At 57.4% G+C, this 23,679-nt stretch overlaps 1 protein-coding gene across 1 annotated transcript in view; it reads right to left on the bottom strand.

Moving 5' to 3' along the window:
- NTN3 (netrin 3) overlaps positions 1 to 21,609 on the bottom strand; it is a 31,940-nt gene extending 10,331 nt beyond the window's left edge. The window contains exons 1-3 of the mRNA XM_055805587.1: positions 21,504 to 21,609; positions 11,460 to 12,455; positions 4,253 to 4,441 (exon numbers count right to left, since the gene is read on the bottom strand). Of these exons, the coding sequence (XP_055661562.1) occupies positions 4,253 to 4,441; positions 11,460 to 12,426 (1,156 nt within the window). The 5' untranslated portion in view covers positions 12,427 to 12,455; positions 21,504 to 21,609. The remainder of the gene's footprint in view (positions 1 to 4,252; positions 4,442 to 11,459; positions 12,456 to 21,503) is intronic.
- Between the last annotated feature and the right edge of the window lie 2,070 nt (positions 21,610 to 23,679).

Below are 23,679 nucleotides of genomic sequence, written 5' to 3'. Positions count from 1 at the left end.
GGCTGGGCTGGCTATGAGCTGAAGAAGGTTATCTCAGCCTCCATCAGTGTAAGAGTTGAACATGATTCCAAGGCAAAACAAAAACAACACCACCACCACCCCGCAGCCCCCGATGGTATAGTTTCCCTAATTTTCACCAGATGGAATTGGTGGGAGCACCATGGAGCTGCTCCTCAGCCCCGCTCTCGCACAGCCAGAAACCAGAGTGAGCAGCCTCTAATCAGGACCAGATGCTTTGTCCTTATCAGATCTTGGCTGGGACTGGAAGCGGACGTCTTTCTGACGAGGATATTTTGGGGGCTCAGCTGTGATAACAAATGGCAGTGAGAGAGCGAGTCTTGGCATGACGCAGGGCTGTCAGAAACATGGGGTCTTTCTTGGGCCCCAGCGGTGTATTCCTGGTGTAAAGTTTAAGAACGGACATAAATCTCAGCACAATCAGGATCCAAGTCATCTAAAGCGGATCTCTCCTCATGCCATGGAAGAAGGCTTTCAATGAGTCTTGATGTTTTACCTGGATCGGCAACTAAGGCAGCTTTGCTCAGAGTGTCTTTTGGAGATGACCTTGGTCTCTGCCAGACCAATCTCTGGCCCCTCGCCCTGTCATGGTGGGATTTCCCACAGTCCCACAAAATCCATTGCTCCTTCCCGCTCCAATGGGAAAAACATCTGAGGCAACACCCAGTGCTTGCCCCGACCAGTCCCATGTCCCATTGTGGCCGCATCCCACTGCTCTGGCTCTAGCATCTCCATCCCTCCTCATCCTGACAGAACTCACAGTGGGGCGCATGGCTCAGGGACCCCATCCTGGCACCAGGGAATGCAGGTGCTGGGGGAACAGCACAGCTCCATGCCGGCTGCCCACACACCGAGCCCTGCTGCTCACAGCCCTGCTGGTTGCCAGGATCTGGCCCACAGTGCTTGAATGGTGGATTAAGTCACTAGCTTGGAGCTTAACTCATCGAGCTGTGCTTGCCAGAAAGCATGTCTTGCACCTAATATTGAGGGTATTTTTGCATCTTAAGGCTTAGCTGCTACTGCTTCACCAGTTTTCATTGGAGAAAGCTCACGGTTTACAGCTTTGTTTAAATTACAGGGATTAATGCACAGCCATTCTTTATTTGACTTTTCAATTACCACCATTGAATTAATCCTGCAGGTTGTTCTGCCTTTTCCATCCTCCCAGCTTTTCCGTCTAGCAGGGTCCAGCAGTGACAGCAGCTGCTGTTGGGCCAGCGGCTGGAGGGAAGAGCTCGCCTCCCCACTTGCTGGACAGTGGCTGAGGGCTCCGCTCAGTTGCTGGCAGGAGATGCAGGCTTGTGCAATCTGCAGTTGATATTTTTGTGCTTATTGTGAAGACACTGCATCCCAGCAGAGACAAACCATGATTTGATGGTTTGGTTGGATAGTTATTTAGTAACATGTGCTGGGGTTTGTTTAAATAAAATGTAATAGTCCCTAGCCTCTGGGCTAGTATTTCACCTCCTGAATATGAACTGAGCTTCATTCCCAGAGCCTGCAACACCCAGCTTTGCTGGGATGCTCAGCTTCTGCCCTACACCAGCACTGCAGTAGGAGCAGAAACCTTTGTTCATAACTGCAGCCCCCAGTTCACAGCAGCTTTTAACATCTACTGTCCTGAGCCCTGTTTTTCCTTTTATTTTTTTCTTGCAGGAGCGTAGATGCCCAAGCCATAGGTACAGGACGCACCCTTGGAGAAACAAAGCCCAAACTGTTTTGTCCTCTCTCTGTGCGTGTATAGATCTCTCTGGCAGCACCAGCTCCCATTCATGGCACTAGGCAGGCAGGCTCCCAGGTGCTCCCAAGGAGCTCCCAATCTCAACCAGTCCACCACTGGCTAAGTATAAGAAAGGGTGGAAATGCTCTCTGCTTTACTGAAGGAGGGGCAGCCAAAAGGGAAGCATCAGGGATTTTATTATTAATTCTGTTCCCTGAGGCAGAGCTAAGAACTGGCTCCCAGGACGCAGGGTACTGCCTTTACTGCCAGATCCTCCTCAACATATGCACCGTAGCGGGGGACAGCCCTTGTGCACATGTTCATCTGGCCAGGCTGATCCGTGCAGCATTCCCAACCCACGGGCAGACCCTGCCAGCCCTCCGGAAGCGGCACCCTCCAGGTCAGGCTGGCAGAGACCTGCCTGTGGCCTGGCACGGGGACAGACAAGGGCGGGGGGGTTGTCTGCAAGGGGGGACCTGCTGCAGCCCCCCACTCCTCTGCTCCAGCCTGGGCACTGGTCACTGGCATTTCTCCTGCACAGTGGCATCAGCCCTCGCCCCATCCCACCAGCTCCTGAGCACGCTACGATGCTCTGCCCACCCCATCCCTTCCAGAGGAGTCACTTTGAATCCAAGATGCTTTCCATCACCTTGACACTCCACAATTACTGCCCTGTGAGGATGGTGGAGCAGGACTTGCCTTGACAGACCGCAGGCTGATGCCTGCATGAGGCAGGCACAGGCAGACTGAGGCAGCCAGGGCCCCTCTGCTTCCTCCATCCTCAGCTCTGAAAACAGAGGGACCTGAGCCACAGGCCCAGGCAGGAAACACTGCGCCCACAGTGCCCCTGGTCCCACAGACCCGTACCATATTCAGTTACCCTCCTCTCTGCTTCCGGCACTTAGCCAAATGCTGCTTGATTTATTTGGTTGGTTTTATTTTAAATTTTTTTTTGGGGGGGTGGGGGGGGTGGGGAAGTGTTCTCTTCCCTGGCATGAGCCCTGTCAATGGGAAATCCTTGCTGCTGCTGGGAGGCTGCCATGCCCCCAGCCATAGCTGTGACATGGGCTGGCCAAGGCCATGGCTCTGGGAAGCAGCGTGTGGTCCCCTGGGGCCATGGTCTGCCGAGGTGGGACCTGTCAAATCAACTGCTCAGGTTATTAAAAATGATTAGTTCACCGTTTGCTAACGCACTGGGTGCGAGCAGGGGTCCCCCTGCCAGTGCCCCCTCAGCCATGTTGCTGCTGCTGCCACAACATCAGTCAAATGTAGGAAATTTCTCCCTTTGCTCCATCCTCGCAGCACTCCTGTGGGAACAAGGATGCGGTGAGGCAGGGGTGGCTGATGCAGCACAGGCAGCGGAGGGATTTTACCTATTACATCTGGGCCCCAAGAGCCATACCTACAAACAATACTAATGCACCCAAGAAGGGAACCCCAAAGCCAAATCCTTCAGTTTAGCTCTGTGGACACATTAATGGTCTGAAATCTGCTTCAGCAGTTCCTGTAGCCCCTACATAAACATGCCAGCATCATGTCCTCACAGCAGTGAAGGTGCCTCGTGCTCTTGTGGCTGCACAATGCACTCGAGAGGGATGATGCGCTCCTTTCTGGGAGGTACTTGCAATCTAAGCTGGAAAAAGATGAATCAGGGATGAATTCCCAGCCTCAGAGCAGCTGTGGCCATCTCAGCCTCTTTAGTGAAACTATTGTTTTGAGGCTTCACAAAGGAAGATGGCTCCACAGAGGGGGCTGAACAGGGAGAGATAAGACAAACCAGACAGGCTTTGCCAGGAGCTAGTGGGAGAGGAGAGGTGCAGGTTTTGTGATGTTTGGCACAGGCTGGAGACCTTGTGAGGTCAAGCTGTGGCTTGATGGCTTGGAGCCAGTGCGGCTCCTGGCCAGCCTGGGGACAAACTACCCTGCCTGCAGGCACTGGGAGACATGTTGCACAGCATCTCCCAAAAAAGAGGTCCCAAGTGCCACCCCACAGCTGAAATACACACTGTGGGGTCCTGCACTACAGCCTAGGAGGGAGAGGAAAACCTGCATCAGCACCCCCAGCCCTCCAAGGCAGGGAAGCCATCACGGGTCATTTTGTGAAGCAGCTTGAATGCATGTCTATGGCCCAGACGCTGTCAGCATCACAGATGTTTAGTCACATGCCTTATTCAGCACTTGCCCAGCATCTCTCCAAACACTGACTGCACTGCACAGCAGGTACTGCCACACCAGGACCTTCCCAGGGCTCCTGGGACTCTGGTTGCTCCCTGCCCATCATCATCGTCCCCATCCCTGAAGGAGACCGTGGGCTCAAAATGATGTCCCTGTCTGTTGCCCTTAGTGTGGCAGAGGTGACCAGCGTGATGGAGCCTGGAGGTGACCTGCAGCTGCTGAAGGGAGAAGCTGGGATTTGAGCAGAGGGATGCCCCAAGCATGGAAGGGAAGAGCAAGGAATCCAGAAGAGATTATATCACCTATGCTACCGCCCACACGGAGACACCCCCAGCTTACCTTTGCAGGCCTTACGGTCTGTGATGGACTTGCTGAGGTCCCGGTAGAAGCCCTCCTTGCAGTAGTGGCAGTGCCGCCCCGCTGTGTTGTGCCGGCAGTTGAGGCAGACACCGCCGCTCTTCCTGCCCGAGAGCTTGTACAGCTCCATGTTGAAGCGGCAGCGTCGGGCATGCAGGTTGCAGTTGCAGGCTGCAAGGGAAAGGGAGAAGGTGAGGACAAGAGGCAAAGCCTGGAATCCCCCCTGGGTGGGCTGGATCTGCCCCGGTGCCACCCGCTGCTGCTGAGGGCCAGGGCTGCCTGCACCGGGGGAGTGGGATGGGCAGGGCATGGCACAGCACAGCTGGCCCCCATGTGCCGGCCAGATGTGCAGTATCTGCCGCCCCATGGGGCCGGTCCTGGGAGGTCAGGGCAGACGAGAAAGGGCACATGTAGGGACAGGGCACTGCTTGGCTGAAGGCAGACGAGTGTGCGATGGAGGGGTGCAACTGGGGGGTTCAGCAGGGCCAGCTGGGTACCTGCAGCCCTGCCGTCCCCCCTGCCCCTTCACCAACAGCTGGCTCTGGTGACAGAGCCCACCCAGCCTTTCTGCAGGACCACCTGTCTCGTGCCAGGGGGTGTGATGGCATTGTCCTTGCTGCCTCACAGGGTACCATCCTCAGCGTCAGCCACAGAGGCCCCACATTCCTTATATTTAAGGCTTGACCCTGCATGCATGTGGATGCACACAAAGAAGCCCCAATAGCAATCCATGCATGCGTGTGCACACACAAACACCCACAGGCACACTCACAAGCTCATATGCACACAAACACATATACACGAACGTGGGCACACAAATATGCCCCTAAATATCCACAAATCATTACATGTGCACACAAGCACGTATGTGTGCACATGCATGCACACAGAAATATCTACATACCATTACACATGCACACACAGATGTGTACACAAACCTGCACGCTTACACGTGCAGGCATGCACATTCATACACATGCTCATGTGTATGCATGCATAAACATGCACGAATATGCATGCACAGATGCCAGCACATGCACACACACATATGCATGACCCGGCAAACGCACACTATTTTTTCATTAGCCACAGGAACCGCGCAGCCCCCCCGCCCGATTCCACGTGTGCGAGATAAAAAGGCAAAGCAATGCCCATTCCTGCTTAACACCCTCGCAAAAAGATAATGGGAACAAGATTTCCTTCGGCAAAATGCGGCGCCCTCCTCCCCCAGCCCTGGCCCCCTCCCCGCGCTGGTAAATTGAGGTTGGGTGAGAGTTTTTCCAGGCGTACTGTGAAATTCATTAACGTGTCAGCCCAGATTTAACTGCTTAGGCCTGGCTTGGCAGTCGTGTGAAGTTGCCTCCCCCCCAGCCAGCAGCGCTGGTGGGAGCTTCAGCCCGGGCAGATCAAACGCTCCCTCGCCTGCCTTGCTCTGGCCTCGGAGATGCTCGGGGAAGAAAACCGGAGCAAACCCCAGACCTAAAAAAGAGCCTTTTTGGAGGCTTAAATGAATTGAGTGAAAGGTTGTTGCCAGCCTTGGTGCTGCCGTCACCATGCACTCAAAACTCAGCTCCCCTGGGAGCTGCCCCGGGTTACGAGATTAGTGTAAAAATCACATGGCAGGCATCAAAATAACACTCTGGTGTAGTGGTAGGTGCCTTTGGAGGCTTGAACCTTTTGAGCTCTTCCCCATCTCCCCCCCCGTCCCCCCAGTGCCAGTGAAAAATAGGGACTTCTGAGGCCAATTCTGACATGGGGCTAGGCACTGGGACAAAGCTCCTGGAGGGAGAGCAGCAAATACTGCCCATGGTCCTGAGCAGCGTAGGATAATGCTGTGCCAGGGATGCTGACACTTGGCCAGGCTTTGCCAGGGCCAGGAGAGATGCAGTGAAGTATCTCAACATCCAGGCTGCTCTTGCACTCACGAGACAATGGCACAGGGACAAGTTGGGGTGGTCTATGCCACTGAACTGAGGCAGCCACGCATAAGTGCAGCAAAGGAACAACTTTTTTGGGGTAGAGCTGCCTTGTTATTCCCTTACGTCACCAAAAGACCAGTTAGGTCACCCCCAAAGGCAGCTTCACTGTCCCGCTGGGAATGCTCGGGGCCACTCCTGTGAGCCCCCGGCATCCTCTCTGGACGGAAAGAGGACAGCAGCCCAGAGGGGAGGCGATGGGCGACGGAGGAGAAAGGTCAGGTAAATGATTCGCTGCCCTTGGCGCGGGTCCCTCTCTGCCTCCAGTTTAATCAGTGAGAGAGTAACTGGCCAGGACCTTTTCACGGCATCACCGACCCTGCCGCAGGCTGGGGCCCCTCCTGGCTGGCATGTCTCCATCAGTCCCGGGGCCACCTTTCCCTGGGAACATGCTGCAGATCCTCCCAGGAGCCAGCTTTTGGGAAGAAACTTCCTCTGGCTGCCCAGCATCGGGTCCCCTCTGCCTGCATGCAGCAATGCTGCCCACGCTGGACTGCTGCTCCCAGCCCCGGCTGGGCATCAGCAAACTGCCGCCGGCTTAGCAGGAACCAAGCCGGGATTTTGGCGTGATCCCGACCAGCCAACATGGGTACCTGGCTGGGCTTGGCCATGCAGGAAGGGGTGGCTGTCCCCTGCTTGGGGACAGGGTCACACCAGCACGCGTGACTGTCCCCTCACCCCCCCCGGCGCAGCCATCCAGCACTAATCAGAGCAGACGGGTCCCCACTCTTACCCAGCTAAATACTTGCACTGTTCCTCAGTGCCGACTTGGTTGCAAGCTCTGTCTGTCTCCCGTTAATCACTAATTAAAGGCTTGAATGTTCCCTGCTGTTTGGGGTATTAATAAGAATTTAATTGCACAGTTTGGGGCTAATTACGTGGTAGCTCACTTCCGCCCTTGTACAGTATGCCAATTAAACAATCATATGATCAATTAAACAATCACAAGATCTAATAATTTGCTATAATAGACTAATTAAACGTCAACACCTTGCAATGGAACAACCTTATGTTCCTCTTTTGATGGTGTTTGAACCCCTGCCCAGGCCCTGGCCACCCTACAACCTCTTCTCCTCTGGGCTGCTGCACATGGAAGAGCTCAGAGCAATGGCACGAGGGGCTTTGGGGCAGGGACCCTGGATCAGGACAGGCAGCACCATGTGCCGGGGCACATGGGTGCAGGCCACGGAGCCCGCGGGGCAGAAGCAGGGCTCGCCGCCCCTGCAAGCTCCCTGGGAATAATTAGCAAAGGCAGCCGGCTCAGCGAAACCCTAGACCGGCCACTGCTGCCAACCCGCAGCGGATTCGAGCTACGCCCCTGCTTTGGCTGGAGGAGAGCCCAGCTGGGACGGCAGGGCAGGATGGGGCTGCACCTCCGCCCTGGGGATGGGAACAGAGACCAGAAAAGCCCCTTCAATCCCATCCGCACTGCCCCTCCATCATGGGGAAGGTGTTTAGAGAAAGGGGCCTGGGCTCCTGCCTCTACCACTAAGAAGCAAGAGGGGAAATAGAAGTGAAGAGTCCTCCCTGAGGGGCTGTGAGCTGAGGATAGGTGTGCGAGGGACAAGACTGAGCTGCTCCAGCCCCATCCTCAGAGGAACAGGACTCAGGATGGTCAGACAAGAGTTAATCCCCTTCACCACAGTGGTGGCTGCCTCCCCAGATCATCTGGGATGCTGCACCCCGCGGGGAGCAGGTGCCCAGGCAGGGGTGGCAGGGGGGATTCTGCCCACCTGCCCACCTCCAAAAGCCATCACCTACCCTGCAACACTCCCCCCACTTTCTCTGGGAAGAGCTGGGGCCAGTGCTACTGGGAACACACTGGTTCCCAGCACACCTGGGAGAGGCTGGGGAGCACCCCACCGTGGGGCACGCGGCAAGGGAAGGGGCTGCAGATGCGACTGCCAACAGGCCACCGGCAGCACGGATCCTGCTCCGCAGGGTAAAAGAGCCCAGGCCAGGTCACTGGGGCATTTCTGAGATAGTTTTTGCCTGGGAAGTGCTGAGACAGAGAAAGCAAGCATGCATGTACAGGAAGGGGCAGAGGACATGGGGGAAGCACATGGGATCCACTAAATCACATCACCCCTCCAGGGATTTGTGTTTTCAGGCACTGGCATCTCGGATCGATTGCCACAGCCCCCCAGCCCAAAGCGAAGGGAGCAGCAGGCAGCAAAGTCTTCCCAGGAGAGCGCAGCCCCTTCCCCGCCGAGCCCCCCGATCAAAGCGAGCCCCGTGCATTATCCCGGTGCTCCCGGGAGCGCTCCCGCCGCGGCCACCACAAAGGGAACAAGAGCTCCCGCATTACCAGCGAGTGCATCAATTACTTCCAGTGGCTGCCTTGTGCTAATCCAATTCCCCCCCTTCCCCAGGCCGGGGGTTTGGGGGGCAGCCTGCCGAGGGGGAGACCAGGCTGCCCCAAGCAGCTCAGTGTGTGCAGGCAGGGACCAGCAGCGGGAAGGAAGAGGTGTGAGTCTGCAAGAATAAAGCTGATGCATCACACAGTTGGGGCTTGGGATTTTGGTGATCCTGCTCCCGCTGGCCGCTCTGCTGGGATTATGCTTCGCTGAGCCTGACCCAGGCTAAAAGCTGGGGACACACATGGATGGGGACACGTGTCTCTCCTTCCTGACCCTCTCTCTCTCTCTCGTTTTGGGCAGCGCACAGCAGAGGGTACACAGAGCATTCCAGTATTGGCGGAACAAGCTCCCCACAGGACACACAGCCCTTTTGGGGTATTGGGAAGCCCCCTGTACCCACAGACCAATGGCACTGCTCTCTAACCACCAGGCACAGGGCCACGCACCCTGCGGCATGGAGCTGGCACTGTGCCCTCTTGCCAAGCCAGCAGCATGGCAAATCCACTGTCACCATCCTGGCTGCAACATCCCCAAACCTGCCTGCTTGCCAAAGTCATGCTGTGGCACAGTGATGTCCCTGCGAATGCCACGGCCACCCTATGGCAGCCATGGCGAGGTCATGACCCGTGCATATGCTCAGACCCCAGGCATCACAGGGCTGTTTCACCCCTGCATTTCCCCACACCAGCCAGAGGCAGAAATTCATGTGAAGTAAGAAAAGTTTGCCCTCACCTTCAGCTGCCTGAATGGATGTCCCAGCTCCGTGATACGGTGCAGGACATGAATTTATCCCCATGCCTGAGCAGGCAGAGACACCCATGCACTGAAGGGGGACAAACCCCCATGCAGGGTGCTGGAGAGCACAGAGACAAGAGGTGACATCCCAACACCACCTGATGCTGTGCCAGCCCTATGGCTCCATCTGGACCCACTGCCGGGGTGCTGCAGCCCCCCCAACCCTGCCCCTCAGCCAGCACTGGGCTGACAAGCTCCTGCATCCATCCACCTTCCTCCTGCTCACTCCTCTCCAGCCACGCGTGACCATCCACCACAAGCCTGCATCAGTGATGCCCGGCCAGAGGAGAGAGCCCGAAACCCCGCAGCCCCCAGGCTGAGCAAAGGGAACTTCCCGGGCGGCCTCTCCTTTTAATTGGTGCTAATTGCTGCGTCTGTTCGTGCTGGCTGGGGAGATGTCATTGTTGAAAGGCACAGAGGGGAAGGCTCGGGGAGCTAATCCAGCTTTCAGCCGCTAAGCCCTTCGGAGGCGGGTGATGGAGAAGCTCTTTCAGGTCCCTTCAGAGAGGGCACAAAGCCCGATAGGGGAAAGGGAGAAAGAAGGGGAGAGAATCAACAGGAAAAACTACTTTCACACGCAGCTCGGGGAAAGGTCTTTGTGCGCGGGGCTTGTTGGGGGGAGCTTGAAGGGACCGCGCTGTGCCCCCACCTCCTCTTCTCTCCCTCATTTATCTTTTCAGCCCCATCTGCCAACAGGGTGACGCAGCTGGGGACAGGGATGCTCAGGAGCACGGCCCTGCAGCACCAGACCCTCACCCCACAATGGGCACGACGCACAGGAGATCTGCAGATGCTCCCCCAAAATGAGCCTCCTCTGGTTTAACTGCTTTTGTGCCAGCAGAGCCACCATGCTGCTTTACTGGAGGATTCAGTGGTGAGGCAGATGCAGTGTGGGGTGCTACAAGGGAGGCAGACATCGGGTCAGGGTCCTCCTTCTGTCCCAGGTGGCCTCCATGGGTTCACCCACCAGCCGGAGCCCTCCCCTGCCCGACCTGCCGGCAGCTGGAGGCAGCAGCCCTGTGCAGGGTGCAAAGTTGAGGGTGGGGGTTTTTCCCTGAATTTTGATCCAAAACTCATCTTTCTGAGACAAGTGAGAAAAAGCAAGGGCTGGCACATTCTTACAGGGTGTGAGGTGCTTTAAAGCATCATCTCCAGCACTTGCTTGAAATCCACTGCTTTTTTAGCCATTCCTAAAAGAAATCCACTGTAATATATATACACACACACACACACACATAAAGCCAACAGCTGGGATCTCAACAAGACACTGATCACAAATACTAACAGGTCCCTCTGACCTCCGGCACATCCACTGAGCCTTTCAGGGGCTGATTAATGGTATGCCTTTCCCTTGTCTCCATCCTCCTGCCACCCCCTGGGACCTGGGCTCCAGTCCAGCAGGAGCAAGAGGCTCTTCCTCCCTCTCCCAGACCTTCACAGGGCTCTGGCATCCCCCAACCCCATCCCAAATCAGGACAAAAGGCAAAAACCTCCACTAAAATCTCACAAAGATTTGCAAGCGGGACAGCCAAGCAACGCCAGTTTGACGCTTCAGAAACGTTTCATTTCAATGATGGTATTTTTAACTCATGGAAGCCTTTGCAAGGACCAAAAAGCTAAAAGCACCATGGAAAGCACCGTGCCAGACTGAACACAGATGATGAAATGTTGAATGGAGATATCTCGAGTATTTCCCTAATCTCTGCCAGGTTTTGCTGCCTGCTCCCTGCCTCAAAGCACATCTCGCAGGGGCCTGCCATGATTGCCCCTCCTGGCACAGGCACTGCTGGTTTACTGCCCGAGGGAAACACCTCCTGCAGGGCATCCCACACCGAGGTTTACTGACACCAGTGGTTTTTTGGAGGGTGAGCACCTGCAGCAGAGACCAGGTAGATGTTTGAGCCTTTCCCAGCCCTCCAGCAAGGGGGATGCTCCTCAGCACTTCCAGACAAGCACGCTCCATCACTTCAGCTCAGCACCCACCAGTTCCTCCCCCAGTAACCCATTTTAGGGTTTCAGCCCCAGAAAAAAAATAATAAAAAATTAAAAAGCACTTACCCAGACACTCGTTGGCCTCCCGGGCGCTCGCCCGCTGCCAGGGCCGGTCATAGTGGAAGGGCTTGCAGCGGTCACACTCGGGACCCTCAGTGTTGTGCTTGCAGTCACACACCAGCTTCTGCTCCTTGTCCTTCACGCAGCGTGCTGCATGTCCATTGCACTTGCAACGCCCACCAACCTGCAGCTCCCCCACTGCATAGTAATAGGGGGTCGAGCCAGTACCTCCCTCCTCCTCACCAGCATCCCGGCTGCCCAGGTCACGGAAAAGATGTGGGCGGCTGAAGACCACACGGATGTCGGTGGCCGTCACCCAGTCCTGGAGCACGGGGCTGCTGTCAAAGTCCTGGGCAGAGGGTCGCCCATCAAGAGTGCTGAAGGCAATGAGCCCACCAGTGAGGGGGTAGAGGTCAGTGAGGCCATCAGTGCAGAGAGCCTCTTGCTCATTCTGCTTGGTGACAGTGGCTTTGCTGGGCTTGCCGTAGATCTTACGGCACTGGGAGGAGTAGTACTGGTATGGCACCCAGGTCTTGCCATAGTCCATGGACTTCAGGATGGCAGTTGACTCGGGACGGGGCGAGCAGAACTGGAGGCTGACATAGACCACCTCAAACTTCTTGCCGAGGGAAAGGGTGAGGGTGACATTCTGGGGCGAGTGGTGGAGGGTCTCTGAGCGCCAGCATGTCATGTTGGATGCAGTGTTGAGGTCAGTCAGATAGGCGGGTGGGTGGGCTCGGCGGGGGTCTGAGGCATTGCAGTGCCGTGTCGGGGGCTTCCCACATGTGCTAGAGGCTTGAACCTCTTTCCCAAAGGCAGCGTTGACAAATTCAGGGATGCAGCGGCGAGGAGCACCGCTCTCATCATAGCAAGGGTCTGGTGGAGTCTGTTGGGCCATGAAGGGGTTCACTGTCTGGGAGAGGCCCAGCATGGCGGTGGTGAGGAGCAGACGCAGGAGCTGCAGGACCTCCATCCTCCCAGGGTGAGGGAAAAGGCTCCTCCCTAAGGCAAGAGCAGAAAGAGCAAATGGCACTGGCAGCCCTGCCAGGAGCCACACGGCCGTGGCACTGCCCATGCAGGGTGGCTAGTAAGGGATGGGGAACACCCCCATGCCTGGCCCTCAACCCGTGTCCACCTTCCCACCCCACATCTACTGATGCAGCACCCTGGGAGCGGGGCAGGGAGGCAATTTGCACTGCCTTATCCACACCCATCCTTCACCGCTCATCAGCGAGAGTGAAATACCACGGGAAATGGCAAAAGGAGCTTAGCTTTGGAAGGAGGAGATTGAAATTAGGGTCCAGCCCTCCCCCAGCCTCTTATAAACTCTCAGGGGTGACAAGACTGTTCACATCTGCCACCAGCCCCAGCTGTCATGCGGTTGCCAAGGACTGGTGGCAGGGAAGAGCTAGGGAGACCTTCCAGCTGCAACAGTAGCTGCGAGCTCTGGGTTATCCAACTGCGGTCTGAAACAGCTCCTGCCAGTGCAGGAGAAAGGAGCAGCAGCAAAAACAACTTACAGGGACATTTTGCAACAGGCAGGAGCTCTCCAGGATGAAGCCCCAGGGCTCCTGGGTCCAGCATGACTTTCCCTGCTGTGCCACAGCCCCAGCAGCATCCTGCTGGCCATGGACATGGTGGCTTCTCCAAGCTGGGACTGGGTCCCCTCCAGATCCCACTGCCACACTACCTGAGCATTCCCAGTGGCAAAGGGAGGTGACTCTGGCCTCACCCCCAAGAAACCCAGGTCTGGGTCTGGCCTGTCTGTTAATGGAGGGAAAGGCAAGGACCAAATGCAGGGTTTGGCTGAGCTCCTCTCCCAGCAGCTGCAGCATAGGGTAAGGGGTGCTGGGTGGCTCCCAGGGGACACGGCCCATCTCCCATATCATCGCTGGCTTGGAGGGTGGAAGAGGAGCTGGAGTTCATGTCCCCTCCCACCAACTCCAGCTGCAGCAGGAGCATCCCACAAGATACAGATCGGCCATGCCACATCCTTAGCATCATGCAAACTGCCATTCCTCACAGATTCACTTGAGAATGGCCCCAAACACTGCAGCTGGCGGCAGAGACCTGAGCTGCCTGGCTGAGCTGATGGATGGCATCAGACCTGCCATCCCACATTTGGCTGGAGGGGCCACACTGTCCACCCCAGCCACCAAGCCAGGTTCTCTGGCCTCTGCCAGCCTGTGGCACAGGCAGGGCAGGTGGAGGGGATCCTCTCATTGTCCCTTCTCCCACTAGTGAATCCTTACAGAGTTTTGCACTTCACTCGCAGGAACAAAGGCCTGTGCCGGCAGCATGACCCAGCATAGCAGATGCTGCGCTTCCCATCTACAGCCCCCAGCACCACTCCTGCCGGTCCAGCTGCCCACACTGGCCAAAGGAGGCTGGCAGGGAACAGCCCATTTCAAATGATCTGGGTTTTTTTGTTTGGTTGGGGTTTTTTTTCCCCTTTTACCAAAAATAAAAAAAAAAAAAAAAAGGAGCATGGCTGTGGAAGAAAGCTGCCTGTTTCTGAGCTGCCAAACCGCAAATGGGGGGAAGCTCCTCCCTTCCAAGCCATGCTCAGCTGCTCAGCCAGTGCTAGAGCCTGTGCCCGCCGAGGCAGGAGTGAGGACGGGGGTCTCAGCCCATCCCTGGGCATCTCCTCCAGGACGAATCCTGGCCCTGCCACCTCTGTGCCAGTTTCTCACTGCTTAATCCTCTGCTGATGGAAAAGGAGATGCTCAGTGCTGAAAAACTGGTGGCTGCCTTGGTGGTCTCTGCATCACCCCAGCAGTGAGTCCCCCGCTATCCGGCAGTGCTGTGGAGCCTTTTGGGGACACCAGCCTATGGCGCGGTGGCTGGGCAGCCAGCAGGCAACAAGATGAGGGATGCTGTCCCTGGAGCACCTGGATTACCGAGAACCCCCTACTCGAGGAGCAGGCTGCAGGCAAGGGCTGCAGGAGTAGAAGGGTGAGCTGCAAGGATGGAGCAATCAACACAGCAAAGGAAGCACCTTGCCACAAGCACCAGGCAGTGAAGAGCATTCCCTGCTGCAGGAAGCCCACCAGGCTCTGTCGGGAGCCCCAGCCCCACTGCAGGCAGCTGCCTCCTGGGCAGGAGGCAAAGCCACAGCTGCTGCAAGCTCCCCAGTGTCTGCCTGTCTGGGAACCTGAGTGAAGACAGCACCTGGCTGACCCTGCTAATGCAATCCTGACGGGACCATCCCCAGCACCTGCCTGGCGCAGAGCAGCAAGCCAGAGCCCTGCTTCTGTACTCACATCCAGCACAGCAGGCTGCAAAAAGCTGACCTATCCCCCTGCAATGCCCGACAAGACCTGGCCATGTATGTACCTGCAGAGACCAGCACAACCCCTTCAGTCCTGTGATGCTGCCAGCTTCTCCTTCATCCCCATCCCACGGTGCACCCCACAGAAAGGGACCCAGCCAGGTGCAGCCACCACTACCTCCCATCCCACCAGCCCCAAGGCAGTACATAGCATGAGGACAACCCCATGGGAAGACCTTTGCGCTGGGAGGAGCTAGGAGAAACCCCTGGGGATGCCTCAGCAGCTGCATCCATCCACCCCAGGGGGACTCAGGGAGTATTGGACAAAGTACCCACTAAACCCTGCTAAGGAGGATCTTCTCCACCTCCTCTCTGCTACATGGCAGCAATGGGACAGGATTAGGGCCATGCTCAAACGTGCCACCTGCAAATACCTTTTAATTCCCTGTTTGGTAACACACAAAGGTAAGGGGAAACCCTGCCCAGGGGAGAGAGACAGAACCAGCAACAGTAATGGCAAGGGGAGAGCCCAGAGGTGAAGGTGTTACAAGCAGGGGTGGGGGCAGCAGCTCCAGGACCCAGGCTAGGGTTACCACTGCTTTTGGGGCACATGGGGAGCACCAGCATCTCCTGCCCATTCTCCCTGCCCCGCTGGCAAACTCCGTCCCTCCTGCCAGCCAGACCAAAGCAAAAGCTCCAGAGATTCAGTACCCAACTTTTGGGGTCTCTGCTCCTGCTGAGGAGCAGCCGCCGGGGAGCCAATGCTCACCCAGCAGTGCATCGGCGCTGCAGAGGCAGGGCATGAATGGAAATCATTATCATCCGCAAGACCACACACAGGCACGCACGCTCCGCGCTCGGCTCACCCCATTATCCCGCTGAAAGAGAGCCGGGGCCGGTGGTCTCTGCAGACCTCACCTCCGTATCAGAGAGGAGGGCAATCTGCTCCCTTGTATGCATATTCAGAGTGACCCCGGGACTGTCGGCAAACTGCCAGAGGCCTGGGAGTGGGTATTTCTCCTCCCGGCCCCCATATGCCCCCCCTTTCCACTTCCCATCTTCACTGCCCCTGGATCAGATCAAATGGAGACACTGCTGACTAAGCAGGGAGAAAGGAGATGAGCCCCTCGGCACTGAATCCAGCCCAGCACCCGCTTGGATCCAGCACAAGGAGGAACATAAACAATGGGGTGCATCTCCCAGGGACAACATCCCAAAGGTGTCCCCAGCAAGGCTCTCGAGTGGCCGCCAGCTCCTGGCCACCAGCAGCACCCGAGGAAGCAGCCACCCTCCCAGCTCCTCCCCAGAAGCGGCTGCATTTTTGAGGTGGGCGATTTCCTCACTCCTCCGCTCGGGGAATGCTAACAGCCGTGCGGTTTGGAAGGAAGTCATGCCGCCGTAGCGCTTCAGAAGTGTTTAAAAAAAAAATTAGCTACCGCATCCAGCACCTCCACACCCCTTCTCCCTACAGCAACACGCTTCCCAAAGCAGCCGGCAGCATTTCCCTGCCTTGTGGGAGGCTTGTCGGGGTGATGCTCCAGCCCACTGTGGGTTCCCTTTTCCATCACTTTCTCGGGAGGCAGTGCTGCTGAGAGCAATGCTGGGCACAGATGCATGCCCAGAGCTCAAGGTCTCCCGGTGCCAAGCCACCAGGTGGGTGCTTGGTCCCCAAAACTGAGGCAAGTGCAGCAGGTGAGCCAGGGCAAAGAGAACAAACTTTCCCAAATACAGACGCTGGTGCCTACAGCAGGCCCAGGGTCACCACCCAGTAGACTAGGGGCAGCAACAGCTTTGCAGAGGTAATTACAGGATTAAGTGGAACAACACAGGGCGGGAAGGGAAGGGGGTTATTAGCCAGATTTGATCCCAGGACCTCTGTGGCACGGGAGCAGCCTTCTCTAATTAAAGCTGAGGGGGGAGGCGTGAGCAGCCTGAGTGGTGCTCCACCAGCCACTGCAGCCCTGCTACCAAAAAATGTGGGCTTAGAGGACAGGAGATGGCTAAAGCCGAGCAGCCAGCACTGCCTGGTAGGGGAAGGGGAAAGCCCCAAGGGATGGCAGGGGAATGGTGCCCTCCTGCCAGGGACCTGTGCTGCTCCCCTGGGTCCTCTGCGATGCTGCTGGCATGGTGCAGTGGGCTGGGTTTCTCCTCCAGGCCAGGGCAGCACAGTGCGTGGGGTGCTCGCATCACCTTAGGAAAGCACATGGCCTTACTTGCAAATGGTTGAGATGGGGATGCCTGCTTTCCACAAGGTGCTGCATCACCCCGTGCACAGGGATGAACTCCTAAGTGCCAGCACTGGGCAACGACAGAGCCACCCACCCACACAGGGCACCAAAAGGCCCCTCATGGCACAACATAGCCATGAAGCAGTGGGTAGAGAAACCCCAGGCAAGGACCAAAGGACCCGGCTGCTTGAGTGGACCCAGCAAATAGATCCAAAGTGCTCAAATAGGGCTGATCCATGAGGATTGCTCTTCCGTGAGCTGTGCCACCCCCAGTAAAGCCTGCCAGCAGCTCTGGTGTCCTCTGTGCAGGAGGGCACTGGTGAGATGGGAGGGGAGGAGACTCAAAGCAGAAGAGGAGCAGTGTGCTGAGAAGCTGCAGCCGGGCACAAATGGCCAACATGTCCCTTAATAAGGATGTATAAGCTTTTAGACCTTGCACATTCCTACCTCATTAGGGCCTTCCAAGGGCATCACCTCTCCCTTGCCACTTGTGCTGTGGGAGCAACCCACTACAGATCTGCTCCAGCCCCATAAATAGCACCCATCCTGGGGAGCTGCCAGGGTCCCCAGGTCCCTCTGCCCCCCTCCCCTCCATGAGCACCAGTCCCTCAGCCACCGTGCCAGCTGGCAGATGTTGAGTGGGGGGATGCAGCAAGCAGAACACGTCAGGACCAAACTGTGCTCCGGCCATGGATAAATCATTCCATGTGTCGCTGTGACAAAAAAACACAACTGAGAAGTATTTAAAATGAAAGGAAAAACCCCACGCAGCCAAGGCACTGGGACCAGGCTCGGCTTCCTGGCAGGAGGGAGTGCGCACGGTGGGGAGAGGCCAGAGGGACACAGCAAGGCGGGCAGTACTAATTGCCTCCCAGCCGCTAATGGAGCAACGGGTGCCCACTTGGGACGCAGCTAATGGCACCAAGGAGATGCCTTGCTTTTCTTTACAATCTCCCTCTTCTCTTCTAATATTTAAATCAGAAGCTTCCAAGCACTATGGATCCATGGAACCAAGTGCTCTGGGCAGCCCCTCAAGCTTTCCGACCCTGCTCCCCAAAGTATGTGCAGCTCACATGGGCAATTACACGGCAGTGCCTTCCTGCAGCAGGCACTCCTGGCGATAGATACTGCAATGCACTCTGGCAGGCCGGAGCCAGAATTACACAAGCCATACGATACCCCAGCAGTGCCAGGAGACGCATACAAATTACACTGCACGCAGGAAAGGATGGGCCAGATTCTGACCTCAGCCCGTTTGGCATCAGCCAGAAGTAACTCCATTCAGATCGGGCCAAACCAAGACGTAAGCGACTCCATTCAAATTTACACTGGCATACCTGTGGTCAGAATCTGGCCTGGCTTGAATTAGTTGCTGCCTGACGTTACAAAAGGCAGAAATGGAGCCCAGATTTCCTAGGTTATCGAAAACAACTAAAAAAAAAGGGGTGGGGGGTGGGGGGGTGGCAGGGGGAAGAAAGAAATCCACTACAAAACAAACAGTCCCTGGGCTACCCAACCATGTGCACAGAGCTGTGAGAGGCTGGAATGCCCAGATGCGTCCCTGCTCACCCGTTTTGGTAATTCATAAGTCACAATGATTTAAGCATGTTATCACCCACATGCTGTGGAGCTGAATCCGTTTTGCTACAACACTCTCGCATCCCCTGGCCAGCGCAAGCCAGAGATCTCCTCCTCACACTCCCAATGCAACAGCAGCTCAAGGAGACATCTGGAGCCTCCGGCCTTGCAGGAGCAGAAAGCATGCCTGCCTTGATGCTACCCTATTTATTAACCTCTACTACTGCTTGACTTGTTGCTTTGCCCCACTCTGATCCCACCCCACCTCCCTGAACCCCTTTCCACACTCCTGCCACGCTGCTCAGCTCTGCCACATGCTCCCAGAGCATCCCTCAAGGTGCAGAGGGCTTTCTTCCTGCTGCTCCCAGCAGATGCATGGGACTTGCGTGGTCCCAGCCCAGAAGTCCTCATCACTTCAACCCCTTTCCACTCCATATGGGAATAAAGTGATCTGGTTTCCATAACGTCCCTCGTTGCCTTTTCACAACATGCCGGGCACAGATGTTGAAAATAGTCTGGATGAATATTTAAAATGGTATTCAGAGATGACAACATTTGGCCAGCTTTGAAAGATCTCTCACATCGGGTAGAGGATGGCTCACAACAACGGGGCCGGAAACATGCTGCACTTTGACATCTCATTTTTTTTCTTCCCCGCCTCCCCCTTGCCTCGCCCCGGCTATTGGTACGATATTTCATGCCCCTGGTGTCACACAGCCTGTTATTGCTTGAGTGCCAGCCAAGTCTGCAGCATTTGGAAGAGGCCGTCACGTACGTTTTTAAACATCACGGGGCAAAGCAGAATATGGAAAATCTGTCGCGTTTCCATACTGAGCACAAGTGTCCTGCGCAGGCTCAGGGAGGGGCTCATGGGGGCACAAAATAATTGCTTCCTTATGGAGCAGGGCCTGACTAACAGGGTGGGGGAACAGGAGGCAGAGGTGCCGTGGACACCCTCAGCATGGCGGGCTGCTTCCCTGCGGAAGGAAGACCAAGCTGTCTCAGCACATGCCCCAGGGTCTGCACCAACACTCACCTCCTTCAGGGCTGGGAAACCCTGCTCAGATCCACACCTCTGCCAGCTGCCACCCAATGTGGGACCTCTGTTCCAACCAGCCCAGGCTGAAGACATGTTCTGGCACCCAAGGAGCAACAGCAATGCTCCTCAGCCTAGATTCCCATCAGCTTGCATTTCTAGTGGGCTCCTCGCTTCAGGCCACAGCTGCATCCCTGTGTCTGGCTTCTTTCTTCCCCAGGCTCCAGACTTACCTCTGCTTCTTCCCAACCCCGTGTTACACCTGCTCTCTTCTCTGCAGCAATGCTACTCGCCTTCCTCCTTCCACACACAGGTGGAGGAGGAAGGGCTGTTTGGACCCCCGCAGCCCACTCTGCGTTTGGACCGCTGGACCTCCTGTCCCCTCACCAGCTTGCTCCAGCCAGGTGATCAGAAAAGCACAGCAGCTCCCTCTGTTTTATAAATGGAATACTGCAGAAAAAAAAAAAAGTTGCCCTCCATCCATCCAAACACCTTGGAGGGTGTTTTCAAAGCATGTCTCAAGCCACAGCCCGGCTACACTAGTTACAGGGAGCTCCAGCCTCTCCTGGCTTTGAGACCAGGCACCAGCAAACTTGACCAGGGGAGAAGGATCTGTGTCATTTCCAGCCATCCGGGGTTTGCACATCCAGGTCTACACTCAGTATCATTTCAGCCCGACTACAGGTTCGACACTAACAGCATGGATGGAGACAGGGATGCTCAGCCTGGTTTACATCCCGTATGATCATGGGGTGAGGTCATCTGAGAGAGGAGAATCCACGCACAAGTGCTGCCTGGCTGAACGGCAATCCGGCAGGACCGCTGCACTGCCGGAAGAGCTCCTGCTGCTGCCCATGGGGCCTTCCTCACCCAACACTGCTCAGCGAGAGCCAAGCAAGGCAGCAGACTGCTGAGCGCCACGTCCCCCATCATGCCAGTTATTCCTTATCCCAAGAAAGGTATTTCCATCCACCCACTCTCCAGTGGGCCGGGGAAGCTGCCAGAGGGATAGCGTTTTGAAGAAACAAGGGTTCAGCAGCCCTGAGGCAGAAAAGCAGAAACAAACCCACCAAACACAGCCTAGCTTCCACTCTGCCTGTGCCACCACCCACTCATCCATGCCCCAGCCAGAACTGCCAGCCTCACCCCAGCTGTCATTTGGGGCAGGGTGCTGGGGAGTCTCACCCAGCCTGGCCCCAGGACTGCAACACAGCTGAGGACATGGTGCGGGAGTGATTTCCAGAGGGACCCCCCCCCACCGAGCTGCCTCACAGCGGGGGTGTCTCTCAGACAGCTGTGCTGGGCAGGGACCAGCAGCAGCCTCACGCATGGGTTGGTGGTGAGGGCAAAGCCACCCCGTCAAAGTGCCCAGTGGCTTTGTGGTGGTGGAGACCTGAGCAGAGAAAGGCCAGCGGAGACCTGAGCGGAGGAAGGCCAGGCAGGAGCTGCAGGCAGGGAGCACGTGTGTGCCCGGCCAGCCGGGGCTGGCACTGCGGGCAGCAGCCAGGCAGCGCTCCCGTCGCCGGTGGGTGCCAGGGCTCAGCGCCTCGGCGGGCTCCGGTCCCCCCAGCAGCTCCGCGCAAAGGCGGGGGGGTGGGGGGGGGCCTGCGACACTGCGAGGCTTCGCCCAGCGCCGAGCACCCCCGCGTCCCCCCCGCCGGGGCGGTGGCAGCGAGCCGGGCCGGGACAAAGCGCGGAGCGGTCGGGGCTGCGCGGGGCCGGCAGCGGGGCTCGGCTGCGGACGGGCGGCACCCCCGGCCCCGCTGCGGGGAGGTCCCGGTTTCGGCGGTGAAAGGATGGAAAGGGGAATAAAGGGAGGGTGGGGGGAGTGGGAAGAGGGAGGAATAAAAGGCAACGAGGGAGGGGGCGACGGGGAGGAGAGCAGGGAGCTGCTCGGCCAGGGCCGCCGGCGCCGGGAAGTTGGAAGCGCAGCTTACCGCGGCCGCGCAGGTAGCGGGGTCGGTCCGGGCAGCAGGTCCGGGGGGCAGGCGGCGAGAGGAGCCGGGGCCGCCGCAGCAGCCGCAGGGCGGGCGTGGGGGCAGGTCCCCCTTCCCTTGGCTGATCGCAACACACACACACCAAAAAAAAAAAATAAAAAAGCGTAATAGTAACAAATTGCCAGGGAAGAGGGGCCGGGGGGGGGAAGAAAAGAAAGCAGAATAAGGCGAAATAGTGCAAAGCGGGAGTGCCGCTCCCGGCGGTGCGGGCGGGTCCCCAGCGCCGTGCCCGCAGCCGGCCGTGCTCCCGCCCGCTCCGCCGCACCGCCCGCGGCTGCTCCGGCTGCGAGAGGGAGGGAGGGAAGGGAGAAAAGGAGAGAAAAGGGAAAAACAAAAAAAAAAAAAAAAAAAAAAAAGCAAGAAGTGGAGAAACTGAGCCCCGACCGCTGCCTGGAAGCGGAGTAAAAAGGCTCCAATAAATCCCGGGTTGAAAAGACGGGAAAAGTCACCTCCCCGAGGAAATCAGAAGCAGATTTCGAGCCATTTAATCACATGCAGGGAGGTGTGTGTGCGTGTGTGCGCCGCCCGCCGCGGCGCTGCCAGCCCTGCCTCCACCCTCCCGCCGCCGCGGCCGCCCCGCCGGGAGCGGAGCGGGAAGGGGCCGGGAGCCGGGAGGGGAGGAAGGGGCCGCCCCGCCGGCGGACAGCCCTCCCCATCGGGGCGCTGCCGCGGGGGTCCCGGCGGCCGCGAACTCCCACCTGCCGCCCGGCCAGCCCCACCGCGCCCCCGGGAACTGGTTTTGCCCGAAGCGGGTCCATCACCCCGGGCGCACCGGCAGCTCCGGAGCGACAGCCCAGCGCGCCGAGAGTTCAGCCGGTACCGCAAGGCAGGCGGCTGATAATCCTCCCCCGGCTTCCCAAAGCAGAAGAAATGAGGGATTTACCAGGCGGGAAGCAGCCTCCTCTTATGGAGGAGGATAGAGTCTCTGCTCCATCCCGTGATGCGGGGGCTTTTCACGTGCTGCGGCACCGGGGCTGGCCTTGGCCTCTGATTTCTGGTCGGGGGTGGGGGAGAAAAATGGGGGCATTTCCAATTTCTGCTGTGAGAGGCTGCCCGGCACAGCTGCCTCCGGGCTTCCCCAGGAGGGTCTGCACCTACCCCCCCTCCCCCGCCCGCGGCCACCTGCGTGCGGGGCAGGAAAAAGGTGAAACTAATTTAATCAGCATTTGTGTGAGGCGCTGGAGGAGAGCAGAAAACCTGGACCTGGATCCCCTTGCTCACTGGGGTCACGTTTGCAGCCCTGCAGCCCCCACACCTTCCAGCACGGCCTGGGGAACGTCCTTCTGTTGATGCCCTTGCAATGGATGCAAGGACTCGGGAGGGTACTGGAGGTGGGGAGAAGGGCAAGATGCTGGTGCTGTGCTCACCCGTTACCTCCCAGGCTCCAGGCCAGCATCACCCCGCTCCCAGAGGATCCCTGGTTACCCACATCCTGTTGCTCCAGGGCAGCAGGTTGCAGAAGCACTCTCCCCAGCCGGCTGGCAGATGCTTGCTGAGGGAGAAGACCCCAGCTGGCCACAAGTCCCAGGGGAAACACAGTTTGCTGCTCTCAGCCTTGTCGCACAAAAAGCATTCTCCACTTATTCCAGCAGCAGGGACGTGGATAAGGAAGGGTAAAGCTTCACTGAGTGATGGGGCAGGGGAACCTCAAGGGTCTATAAGCCCAATGCCATGGGTGTTCTGTATCTTCTGTCTCTCTCTGTGACACTTGTGCATTCAGAAAGCCAGGAGGCCAAGCCACAAAGTCCCAGCAGCCCAGATGCAGATCACAGAGAAGCAAGTGCAGGGCCAGCATTTGCTTTTCGTGGGGCTAGATCAGAGTGTGGGACAGAGTGAGGCCAGCGATTGTCAGGAAAGTGAGGGACTGTATGCATGGGGCTGGGAACAGGCTGGGATGACCATGGGGCGAAAGAGGGTATGGTTTGAAGATCCTGAGGTGACGTAAAACAGGAATTGTGGCAGGGATGGACCTGAAGGTGTTTTCCTCACCAGAAAGCACAAGGACTACCATGAACATGAGCCGTGATGCTAAGCCTGGCTGTTCCAGGGTGGTGCTGAGCCGGGGGACTGTGTCACCACAAACTCAGTGCTGCTGTTTTCACACTCATCAGACATC

Source organism: Falco peregrinus, chromosome 5 (assembly GCF_023634155.1).
Source record: "Falco peregrinus isolate bFalPer1 chromosome 5, bFalPer1.pri, whole genome shotgun sequence".
Taxonomy (NCBI): domain Eukaryota; kingdom Metazoa; phylum Chordata; class Aves; order Falconiformes; family Falconidae; genus Falco; species Falco peregrinus.
The sequence above is the reverse complement of the archived record's forward strand: the minus strand, read 5'-3'. Positions and strand labels throughout refer to the sequence as shown.